Consider the following 13,208-nt stretch of genomic DNA (forward strand, 5'->3'; position numbering starts at 1 on the left):
ATTGTAATAGCTATGTATGGTGTCAGATGGGTAGTACACTTGTTGGGGTTATCACTTTGTGAGGTGTGTAAACGTCTAATCACGTTGTTTTTTGTACACCTGAAACTAATAAAAAAAAACCACCTCTGTACAGTTAGTGTCTGTAAATTTATCTGGATTGGATGGGGGCAGGGAAATGGACCTTCTCTTACAAAGAGGTCTTGGCGAAGAGAACCATGGAAGGACTGGGCTGAATGGGCAACTCTCCCCCCTACCTTGTTGGCTTTGACGCCTACCTCATCTGCAGCCACTTTCATGAAATCTCCTAAGCTGCACATCTCCACTCCAAAGGCCTTCACCTCAACCCACTGTCACGCCTTTTTACAATTCAGGAATATTTGGCTTCATCTATTCTTGCTCCTACTCTCATCTTACAGACTTCTACTTTGACTTCAGAACAACTCCACTTAATCAAGTCTCTTATCACTCACAAAGGATATTTGATTCAATTAATAAAACAACAAATAAACAAACAAAAATCTTATGTAAGGAAAAGGTTAACAAATTCTTCCTTCTCTGGACAAATGTGACCTTGAGTTAACTTTCTAGCTCTGTCCCTTTGGAAACATGATGAAGGTATAATGTCATCCATATTACCAGACAGTACTGCTTATGCTAAAAATGCCTCCTCAGCCTCACAATGGTAAACTGCATCTGGGCCGGGAGGACTGGAATGAATTGTAAATACCAAAGTAGGAGGTTATCACTTTGGGCTTTGTTGAGTGTTGTGCCTCTTATAACTGGGCATGTCCCTTGCAGGGACCCAGGACACTATGCCTATGAGGCTTTTATAAGAGACAATGACTCCTATGGGGCATGAGGCTTCTAAGCCAAGGCAGACTCCCCTACCCCGTGTGGTTATCACCTCCTCACACGTTAGGTGCATACAGTGGGGACACCCCCCCCCCAAAGAGGAATATATGATGCTGCCCTGTTGGCAAGACGTGTTTAGCCCATTTCCTTCTGCGTAGATTGGTGCTCAGGAGCCTAGGGTAATCATGTGAAACTAAATATCTAATTGGGCTCAAGAAGACCCCATGGAGGACACTATAGCTTCTAGAATTTTCACATGTACTGCTGATATCTGAAATCCTCACCAGTGTTCTGTTATCGTTCCATGTGCTGACAGTTATTGTTCTATGTACCTACATACTTATTTTCCTATGGACATCCAGAAATATACAAACTAATTACCTGGGACATTAGAAATAGGAAGGCTGGCTACTATTTCTAAAGTTCCCATTGAACTTATCTTTTTAAGTTTGGTGCATGTCTTGTATTAATCGGTATAGTGTCTGGGTAGTACCTTCCATATTGAGTCATGATCCCAGGGGGGAAGTAGGCGGTGTAGCAGCCTCCGGAGTACTGCTCTTCGCACCAGTTCTTTTCTTCATAGTGCACTGGCTGCAGTTCAGTGGGGAGAAAATTCCAAAGGAAAGACAAAGTGGAAATGCTGCCAGTCAACAATGAATGCTCTTTTACTTTACAATGTATTTTACTTTAACAAAAAGTTTACACTTTTTTTTAAAAAAAGGTGGTCCTGTTTTTCTAACTTAAGGGGAAACATGACAGTACCAAGTAATGACCTTTTATGAGGTACCAAGTGACAAAACATGTATACTTTGACTTTCTCAACTTCTTGACTAAGAGAGACATGAAGTATTTCAATATATGGAAAAGAGGGCATCTCCACACAGATTCTGAAGTCTTTAGACCCAAGTCTACAGGAAACCCCATCAACAATCGGGTTCTGGAAAGATGTGTTCAAATCTCTGGATTCTCTAAATAACAGACTTTACTTCTCCATCTATCAAGGAGGTAGAAGATAAGTGCAGTATATAAGAAATATTTTTTTTTCCGGAACACTTCTCTAAGCTAGAAAAGTGAATGATGGGAATCCTGCTAAAAAGAGGGAGAATTAAAGATAAAAATGTTTCTCAAGGTGCATGAGAGAACCTTCTCTGATTTCTTTCCCTAACACATTTTGCAAGTTTATTATTTGAACAGTTCAGAGATAATCCCCTAAAAGAGCCCCTAGATATTTAGCAGGATCTTCAGAAAGAATTTCATTCTTATAATTGCTTTCAGTGGTGGGTTGAAAGCACTAAAATTCCTAAATGAGCTGTGAATTGAGTCTACAGATGGAAAAATAAATTAGTATGACTTTGGCCTGGGCAGAGAGTCTAGATACAGTTATATTGTCAAGTATATACTACGGTGCTGTTGCCAACAAATGATGACATCTCTGGCATTTCATTTCACAGCAGCCAGTTGACACTGACAGGAGGGCAGGACCTCAGTTCTGGGAACGGATTTCATCCACCCTGGAGGTAATACCTGCAGCTCCAGTCTCTGATTCCAATTGGCTGCCAGTCATCCAGTGAACATTTAAACAGCCCGAGGACTCAGTGCATCAGAAATTGCTTGTACCTGACAACAGCTTTCAATGGCCTTTAATGATTGCTGAAGTTAATCCTCCAGTAAGCATATTCCTTTATACTCTTTTCCTAAGACTTTCAGGAAACCAGAATCTGCTTTGCTTTACCATTTAGAGCACACAGAGCAGAATCTGCTAGGTATTAAAACTGGGGATTCTTACATGTAAAGCTTCTTCGGATCCCAGAACTTTGGAGTACAGCTCACAGATTTTTCTCTTCCTAAAAATAAGAACCAAAAAAAAAATGTTAAGGAAGTAATTAACTGATGAGTATAGAATACACAGTGAGTTTCAGGTTCTTGCCAATGAACCAGATTTATCAAGGAAAAGTTAAAATCAGTGACCTTCTGCAACTACACAAAATAAACACTTCTGTGAATGTCTGCATTCAAATTAAGTCTATGCCTTGATACAGTCATTTGATTTAAAGATTCAACAGCACTTTCCTTTTCTAAAACATCTTAACCTCTTTTACTACCCAATACCATATCTATTCAAGATTAAAATGGGGAAATGATTTTAAATTAAATTCAGTCATTTTAGGAATTGATTCTAAATTACTTTTCCGGAATATGTAGAATTCTAGAATAATCTCTTTTGTAAGTCTATAGTATGTATGACAGTATCTCTTAACCATCCTATATTTATGTTTCACAGATCCTATGAACATATAAAGCTCATTTAATCTTTTAAGCATAACATAAAATATGCTATACCAAGAGAGGCCTACAGTTGTTGCAGTCTAGTAATCTGCCACTCGAGAGAATGGTCTGTGGACATAGTATTCCAAAGGCCATCTGGGAAGTGGGCATGATGCTTTAAGGAAGTGACATTACCTTCAACAGTTGCTAGTTACGCTCCTAATTCCTTATGTAAATGACATGGCACAGATTATGTTTTAAAAATCAGTAGCTTAATTTATCTAAGGTCCTCTTGAAAAAAGATATATTTTAAACTCACAAACACTCTTGGTGAAATTAAAAAGTTCTAATTTACTAAAATCACCTATTTTAGAAATGAATGGTTCTATGTAGGGATTTGTTTGAATAGGTTCACACTGGCGCCATTATTAATATATACTTTTGGTATTTACCTTCTTTAGTCTTTATATAGTTTAAACATTGAAAGTGCTCTGAAATATTTGTTATAGGCTAACAAGCAACAGGAAAAATATTTGCTGAAAAATGTGGCAAAGGGTTTAATTTAAATCTGTAAGGCAAGCATTAAAAGCTGAAGAGACAAATGGCCAAAATGGGGGGCATGGGAGGGAGGGAAAAGGTTATACTTACTAGTAATAAAAGAAACAGATTTTAAAAGATGACGTTATATTGCCAATTACATTAGAAAACATTTTTAAAACGTGTCCCCAATTTCCCTGAATAATGTTGGACAAATGTAACCTTATAAATTTATCCGAATGCTCATGTTTACACCATTTATATAACTCTCAGAACGTCTATTTTGTGGATATACAGTATTAAGTCAGGAGGAGGAGGTGGAACTATAAACACTGCTTATTGCCACCATTTTACCATGGAAAATTTTAAGGGAGAGACATATGCCACTCCTGAGGTGATGTCACACAACATTTACGTAGCTATGTAAGTTCCAGTACAGACAGGAATAGTTTGGTTTTCCTTCAAGAAGCTGTTCACACTACAGATCAATAATCATAAAGGAAAAGAAGAACTGGAAATCTCAAAACTACTATCCTCCTGTCTGTCTCTGTCTAACCCAAGCCCCTCATTTCAGAGATGAGGAGGCTGAGGTTCAGTGCACTCAATAGAACTGTTCAACATCATTCAGCTAATTAATGGTAGGACTGAGGCTCAACTCTCCTAAGCATCTTGCCTGTAGCAAGTGCTCAATAAAAATTTATTGAATCAAAATCCATCCTCAGCTTCGTACAGTATCCTCTTTCCCACTCTATAAGATAGATGACTGATTCTTACCTACTTCACACGAGTGTTGCAAGGAATAATTCCAACATTTTGAGTCAATTAGAAAACAAAAAAAACTATTGGCAATGAGGCTTAACTTATTTTGGGGACATGTAATAAAATCTTTATTAAAACAGAGGGAAACCTAAAATCCAATCAACCGACGTTACAGCTAATTTTTCATTCATGAATGATAAATCAGTAATAAAAGAAATATGTCATTATTTACTGCATTTCATATGATTAGATGAGTCAAGGATGAGTTCATGCAAACACTTCAAGAAATTATCTTCCCCATCCCTTCCCTTCCTCCCATTAAAATTAAAACTGCTTGGAAAAGTTATGTAAGACAAGGATGTTGGAGCAATGCAATGACTGACTAGTTGGGCTCTAAAAATAATAGAACATATAATGACGGCCCAAAAGGCCATTGTATGAATCATCTTGTAGTTGAATTAAGCCACTGGTTTCTAAATCTGGCTGCTCATCATAATCATTTGAAACGCTTATTAAAAAATACAAATATTCAGGCCCCAACCCTAACCTACCAAATCATAATCTACCAGCCTCAGAAAAATATATTTTCCAAACATTATTTTTTTAAATTTAAGTATGTTTCGTATACAATATTACATTAGTTATGATAGTTTCAGGTGTACAGTATAGTGATTGGACATTTTTATATCTTACAATGTGATTACTCCACTAATTGTAGTAACCATTTGCTAATGTGCAAACTAATCACAATATTTTCTATATTTCCTTTCACCTTTTCACCCATCTTCCCACTCCCTCCCCTCTAGCAAACATCCTTTTGGTCTCTATTTCTGAGTCTGTTTTTGTTTTGTTTGTTCATTTGTTTCTTCTTATTCTTCTCCTCCTCCTCTTCTTTTTCTTCTTCTTATTTTGGATCCCACATATAAGTGAAACTATATGATATTTGTCTTTCTCTCTCTGGCTTATTTCACTTAACATAATACCCTCTAGGTCCATCCATGTTATCTGTCCCAAATGGCAGGACTGCATTCTTTTTTATTGCTATATAATATTCTATCACACACACACACACACACACACACACACACACACACACCACATCAAAGATCCGTTGGGAGATTTTGATGCAGTCTGGTCTGGGAACTGTTACTCTAGTCAATGACATATTCAGAGTTCTAAGGGTTTTGTCTTATAAAAATTTTTGAGAATTTCAGCCACCATGTGGAATCATAACCCAATTTCTACATCCAGGCTGGTATTTAGTTTACTATCAATAAAGAGGGAAAGCAGGAAATCCAAAAGAAAATGTCAAGCTTAGTGTGGTGTAATGAAAGAAAGTATACATTAGATGATATTACTGAATTTGTCACAAGCTAGCTGTGGAGCCTTGGCCAAATCATTCCCTGTCAGTGGACCCCCAATTCTTCCTCTACTGAGTGAGTAGGTGGACACAAAAATAGTTCCTTTCCTGACATCAAATCTCATGGTAGCTCAAATAAACAAATCTGTATGCAAATGTGGGAACTTCTATAGTCTATCCCTGATTTCCAAGGTCATCAAAGTAACTCTCAAAGTGAGGGCTGATAGTGGATTTGCTGTTAATTTTTAAATTAAATGTGGAGAGAAGTATACATTGGTGTGTATTAGTTCTCTTCAAAAGCTAACAAAGGATTTAGGGCTACCTTAAAGAAGGGAAGCAGAGAAGTTTCCAGAGGCAGCTCCCCCAACAGCCAAATGACTGTTTCCAGGTAAGAGTTTATTTGAACAAATGACTCAAAGGCAAAACAAAACAAGAAAAATACAACAAGGCAGGAGAGAAAAGGAGAAAGAGAAAAAAAGTCATTGTCCTAAAACTGTTTTATACTAGGAAGCTCTTGGGAGAAGGGGACATCAGAGCTGTGTCCTAGATAATCTAGGTAATTCCTCTAATATAAGGGAAATACTTTTACATACATAAGTTGAAACACAAATGCATGGATTTGCTTTTCAGAAAAAGTACATGTCAGAGAACCTTGGAAAAGGACTAATAGTCTTGCAAGGTGATTGGGACTCAGCCTCTAAAGCTTTTTTTACAGCTAATGCCTTCCATGATTTTTATCCATCCATCTTACATGAAAACCCTACCTCTCAACCACTGTAAAATAAACACAAATATGTAAAACTAAATTAATATATGCACATAGACAAGGACTGAGTTGAGAAGGCGGTAGCAAAATACAAAATGGTTGATTTTTTGGGATTTTGAGAATATTATTGAACTACTGTGTTTTTCATAATGCTATTATATTGTTGTTAGTGCAAAAAGCACAATATAAAGCTAACCTGTTACATATGTTTCAGAAGTAAATTCTTACCTTACGTCTTTATGGAGTTTAGCAAGGTGGATAGCTTTTCGAGCAAGGATGAAGCTGGAGAGAGAGGTTACATTTAAATTATTAGGTGACAGTGGTTTATTTTTTTAATTAAAATTTATTGGGGTGACAACTGGTTAGTAAAGTTACATAGGTTTCAGGTGTACAATTCTGTAATACGTCATCTATATACATAACATTGTGTGTTCACCACCCAGAGTCAGTTCTCCTTCCATCACCATATATTGGATCCCCTTTACCCTCATCTACTACCCCCCTCCCCCCTTACCCTCTGGTAACCACTAAACTATTGTCTGTGTCTATGAGTTTTTGTTTCTTTGTTTGTCTTGCTCCTTTGTTGTTTTCAGTTTTATATCTCACATATTAGTGAAATCATATGGTTCTCAACTTTTTCTTTTTTAAAAAAATGCATCCAACTTTACTCTTATGATACGTGCACTTTTCTGTATATTACATTTCTATATATATATATATATATATAAATATATATATATTTAAACTTTTATTGGGGGACATTGGGGAACAGAGTGTTTCTCCAGGGCCCATCAGCTCCAAGTCATTGTCCTTCAATCTAGTTGTGGAGGGCACAGCTCAGCTCCAAGTCCAGTTGTTGTTTTCAATTTTTAGTTATAGAGGGTGCAGCCCACCATCCCATGGGGGGAATTGAACCGGCAACCTTGTGGTTGAGAGCTTGCAATCTAACCAACCGAGCCATCTGGCCGCCTCCGTTCTTGACTTTTTCTGTGTGACTTACTTCGCTTAGCATAATAATCTCAAGATCCAACCATTTTGTGCAACTTTATCTTAAGAGTTGCCTCTTTTTGAAGTGTTATTGACTCCACCTGCTCAGCATTAAAATCACCCACACCCTCCCATTATTTCCCTTTACTAGAGCAAAGGCCATGCTGTCTTCAGTCTACCTCTGTGTCCAAAACCCCTGCAAGGCTGTGGGCTCCTAAGTGACAGGTGACCTACTCAATATTTTACCGCCAAAGTTTAGCACAGTTCTTGGCATATAGTAGGAAATCAAATGTCAGATGAATTAATGTTGGATTAAGTGATTATCCTGGTAATGACTGTACCTTCTGTCACAGGCAACAGTCATTACCAGGATATTCATTTTATACTTGATAAAAGATGAAAAACCAAATATAAATAAGTGCCTATAGTGGATGCCATGATGGGCCACCCTGATCCCTCTTCAGAACCAAGCACTCATACCCTCAGCTCATAGCTGAACCTTCCCCAGCAATCTCACTCTGCAGCAGAGAACAAACTGACTCAAGATCATCCACTCTCCCCACAATGACTGGCTGGGGGGTGTAGTGGGTACCAAAGCCCATCCTCTTGCCTCAGTGCAAGGTACCTCTGAAGGACCATCCAGCTCGAGAGTTCACTATGGGATGGCTTAGGACTCCATTGGGACAACATTGGAGCCCAACCTCTCCCTCTGCCTGATCCTGATTCTTTCCCTTCCCCACAGGCAGTGATCCCCAGAGCACTTCCCAGTGAACCTCCTGCACCCAAATCTCCATCTCTGAGTTGGCTTCCTGGGAAACTGGCCTAGCACAATTCCCAAATTTAGTAACTCAGTAAAATTCAGTTGTATTCAGTCTGCTTCCCTTTAATCAAATAGATTCTATTTATTATACTGATACTACTAATAGCATGTATATTTTAAAGAATTGATTTGTGACAATAAGTCCTTAGTTATAGTAAATTATTATTAGAAAGCTTTCAAAAATCCAAATAAACTAAGGGACAATGAAATTATTTCTTCATTTAAAAAAGTTTAAAATTTGTATTTCTTTTGTTCTAGACAAAAAAGACAAGTAGATCAGGACTGAAAATGCAGGGAATGAAAACAGATATTTCATCCTCTCCCTCATCCCCAAATTAAACTGTTTCTCAATTTGATTGGCAATTTCTTTAGAACTGTTATTCGAAATCATTCTGGGACGCAAAGATATAAAACATATTTGTGCTAGTCCAGAGAATAGTATATCAGAGGAAGTTCTGGACTGTTTAAAAAAATTGAACTATTGAAATTTATGGGATATAGTCATAATTTTGCTTATGTTATCACGTGCTAGTAATGATTTTAGTTAAATTTTATGCTTATGTAAGAATCAATTATCTTAGACTCATGCAGTATTTCAATGAAAATCACCAGTATCTGATGAAAGAGTAAATTCTTTATCTGAAAACCTTTCTAAATTTTGGATGCTTTTTATAGTTCCTTTTCTAAAGGGCAGTGAGTGTTGGCTATTTCTGCCAAATCTCAAGTCAAGAATGAAATAACCTCTTTGATCTAAGTCTAACTGTGCACAACTATCCTTTAAGTTCACTTGGTGTTTTATTGAGGAAATCAAACATGCTGGCTTTGGGTTGGGAACATTTCACAGCTCTAAAGTACAAGTTCCTCTCTAGTTTCCAAAAGGCGTTAGTTATAGTTATCACAAACAGTGCTGGGCAATTAACATCCCTATCTTCAAGGCTTTCCTTGCCCAGAGCAAAGAACAGGGTGGAGGCAATTGTCCAGATAAAACAGATGAGGATATCACCATTTAGAAACTGCCTAAATAATTCCATTACCATCTGGAAGGCTTCTACCATACATGTTCTTGTTTAAAAAGCTGAAGAAAGCCAAGAAGGGCAGATGCCACAATATCTAACTCTCAGGGCAAGATGAACACCAATGTTCTTCCATCCACAGTTGGACTGGTCTTGAATGAGTCTCCTAAAAACTCCACTTCAGTCTCCTGCTTTCCTTTGGCATATAGAAGGTGATGGCAAACTGCACAATCTGTACCCTTTCCTGCCCAGAGAGGTTAGAGATGAAGCAGATTTATTGTTCCTGTGGTCATTACGTTGTGAGCACCTGCCCTTCTCAGGGAGGCTGGTGCTGCTTCTCATATTTTACAGCCAGAGAAGTGGTTATAAAATGTTTTGTTGGCAGTCTGGTAGCACAGCCTCTTTTCTAAGTCGGTTGGGTCATAGGTCTGCTCCTTTGGTTTTGTAATTTCCCCTCAATGACACAATGCACATGAGCTAAACTCTCCCAGGGGTGAAGAAGGGAAACACTGGGCTCTAAAAGTCACTTGAATGGTATAGAAGCTGTGCTCTTCTGTTGCCATGTGGTAGAATAAATAGCCCTTTTGTTCGTATAGCGTTGGGGAGGGCTAAAAGGCATGGCAACTGGGAGGCTGTAGCACTCCTTAACAATTCCTTTGTGAGGGTCCTGCATCCTTCTCTGGATCCCTACTCCTCCAAGGGAAGAGCAGTTGTGTGCCAGATTAGGAGGAGAGGAAAAGTGCTCACCTTTTCCAGGCACAGAACCTCACCCTGGACCATCCCTGGTGAATGACAGCCACAAAGTGACCTACTGGAAAAAGTGTGATCCACTTGAGGCCTGGCTCTGCTTCCAACTGTACTTCGTAATTGGTCATCCATCTTATATCCCAGGGTAACAATTAACATATTAACATTTGCAATGTAGTGATATTTGGAATGGAGAAAAGGATAAACTCCAGAAACCCTAACTTTGGAAAGTTTTACAGGGTAAAACAGTTCTCATTCCAGAATGATTATGGACATTCTGCCTCTAGGTAGGATTGTCTACCATATCGCCTGTCTAGCTTCTTCTTTTGCTGCCCTTAATATATAAGTTTTATGGGGGAAAGACATATATGGGCACAAGTTCAAAATGGTGTCAAGATTTCTAAGCTTCCCAGTGCTTTTGTGTCACATACAAAACATTAATATTTTAATACATGGAACCATGATATATTTCTGTAGTGCTATTTATCATTGCTTGAGCTTGATTCCAAAACAGTATGCTCTGCCAGAATCCACATCAATACACCAACACAATTTGGAAAATACAAAACTCCCAGTTCTAACTTACCCCATGATGGCGGGCAGCGAACCATCTGGCTTGGTGTCATCCAGGGTTATTGAAATTGGGGCCTCCTCATCTTCAATGATCATACAGCCACAGTAATCTTAACCAGGAGAAAATCAATGGGAAATTGAGACTGACTTCAGTAGAGATTGAGGTGGAAAATTATACATATATAAAAAACTATTTTGCTAAGAGGAAGACAGCTTAAACTATTAGTCTTGGCCCCAACCCTAGAAGCTATTTCCTATAGATACACACATTGACTATACAAGACATCTGTTCACCCAGACACATGGGAACTGATGCATCTCGACGACCCTTACATAAAGGTCATGTATGACCAATGCATGGCTAAAATTGTAAGATGGCCCTGGAGTCCTGGAATACATAGGGAAAGAGAGGGGTATGTTAGAAGGAATCATCCCTATGAACCCATAGAAGAAATACTTTGAGTATGAGCAAAAGGCTTATCAACAATAGCCACCATATCTGCCTAGACCCTGCCTCATTTAATCCTCACAATATCCCTGCAGTAGGTCTCATTGTTACTTACCATTTGACACAAAGAGACTGATGCTAAGAAAGGTGAAGTGTCACACCACAGGCCACACAGCTAGTAAGCAAGTGAAGCCCAGGAATGTGTGACTTCAAAGCAGTGCTTTTCCATGGTGCCCCTTTGTTTCACTCTGTTCATAAAGAGTAAGTAGCAGATATTGCCAGGATCCAGGATAATGGTGGTCCTGCAACAGGTGGGATCTCTTCCTTCCCTTTCACTGTCAGCAAGTGCTCTTGAGGTCGTTTTGTGTTGCCAGGGGCTATGAGGAGGTCGACCAAGACAGACTGAAATTTCTGATCCTTTCACTACCAATTTGAAAGCTCTTATATTTTATTCTGTTCAGTGTCTAGTATAATGTTCCTTAAAAAAAAGTGTGGTTCCTTCACTTAATACAATTTAAACATGAGTAAATGCAACCTACCCTTCTTCTTCCAAAAGGCCTCCTTGTAATACATCATGCATTTAATGATAGCACCCATTGGAAGACGCTGGATTAACTGGTTTCTCTCAGATGGCAGTTCGGGTCTGAAGTGGATCTTGGCCGTCAAAGTTGGAGGGATGGCACAAATTACGTATCTGCACTAAAACACAACAAACACAAAATACCACCTCAAACGTTAGTCCTGCATTTGCAGAGGGCATGAAACATCATATCTGTCATTTTGAATGACACTGAGCAGTACCAACATACAAAATGAGGCCACTGTGAGACAACAAAATAATAAGGCAGGTCAACCAAGTCTGATAATTTGGAAGACTGAGTTGGAAACATGCCAGCATTAATTATGCCACTGCTTGGATTATACTTGGTTAGAAATTGCAGAAGATATGAGGCCTATTTAATACATGCTCCTTTTGACTAAACTGAATTACCTCATAAACTTCATGATTCAATGTCTCTATGATGATATTGTCACCTGACTGGTCAACATAGGTGACAGGACACCTCAGCTTCACTCTGTCTCCGAGGAGGCTCATTATTCGTTCACTCACTTGACCGGATCCACCTACAAACTTCCGTTCCTACAGGAGACGGCAGGCAGGAAAGGAAACATTATAAAAGCTCAAGGAACAAATATCATATTTGCCACTGATTAGAAAGTCACAGGCCATATCTCTACTCTCTGCACACTTAACTGTTGGAAGAACTCATTAGAACAGAGGCAAAGTCTACCAAGAGACCTTGGTAGACTGTGCTCTGCACAGTTTCTGGCAAAGATAAGGCATTACTAGGTTATAAAGTGACAGAATCAGAAGAAATGTTCCCCTATACCAGTGTTCCCTTGACTGAATGCAAATATCACCAATCTGTGGGCTTTAAATGCCTAAGAGTGAAGTGCATGGGGAACAGAAGGTACTGTACATCTCTCCCAGGGGATGTGGGGTTTGCTTTTCTTAAATTAATTATTTTTTTCTAGTTGTATTGAAATGGGGATTCAGTTTCTAACTCCACTTGGTTTCTTAAAGCTCCAGCCAATGGGTTTCCAGGCAGATTAAAATGTTCTCTAAGAGAATAGGCCCATGGTGCTCTTAGAAATCATCTGGTCATTAGCAAATGATGTTCTAAGAATCTAAATCTCAGATAGGGAGTAAATTTTTACAAAAATGTCTGGAAGTTTCAATAGGGGGCATAAGGGTGAAAGCTAAGTGCCTGTAGGTTCCTCCAGACATTGTTAAATAATTCCCTTGAGCAACCATGTAAGACTATGAGCACTCGGTCCCACTGCAATCTGATGTATTCACCATGGAAATGGTCCTGGCTTAATCTAAGAAGGTAAGCCCTTAATACAATGCATTGCATCAGAACCAGGGGTTATATTCAGCTCATTGCATAAGATTCTCTGAATGGTTAGAAATACATGTAGGTAGACTGAGGCACAGCCCAACATTTGACAGTCATGCAGTGACTTTTTATGCTTTTATAACTGGCTATTGTTCTAATTACACCGCCAAGTTCTTTATA

At 38.6% G+C, this 13,208-nt stretch overlaps 1 protein-coding gene across 2 annotated transcripts in view; it reads right to left on the bottom strand.

Moving 5' to 3' along the window:
* MAOA (monoamine oxidase A) overlaps nucleotides 1-13,208 on the bottom strand; it is a 60,216-nt gene that overhangs the window by 4,052 nt on the left and 42,956 nt on the right. For both annotated transcript variants that reach the window (XM_081041806.1, XM_081041807.1), the window contains 6 exons: nucleotides 12,119-12,268; nucleotides 11,667-11,826; nucleotides 10,693-10,789; nucleotides 6,768-6,821; nucleotides 2,639-2,696; nucleotides 1,346-1,443 (listed from right to left, as the gene is read on the bottom strand). In XM_081041806.1, the coding sequence (XP_080897932.1) occupies nucleotides 1,346-1,443; nucleotides 2,639-2,696; nucleotides 6,768-6,821; nucleotides 10,693-10,789; nucleotides 11,667-11,826; nucleotides 12,119-12,268 (617 nt within the window). The remainder of the gene's footprint in view (nucleotides 1-1,345; nucleotides 1,444-2,638; nucleotides 2,697-6,767; nucleotides 6,822-10,692; nucleotides 10,790-11,666; nucleotides 11,827-12,118; nucleotides 12,269-13,208) is intronic.

The sequence above is a fragment of the Rhinolophus hipposideros genome (assembly GCF_964194185.1).
Source record: "Rhinolophus hipposideros genome assembly, chromosome: X".
NCBI lineage: Eukaryota > Metazoa > Chordata > Mammalia > Chiroptera > Rhinolophidae > Rhinolophus > Rhinolophus hipposideros.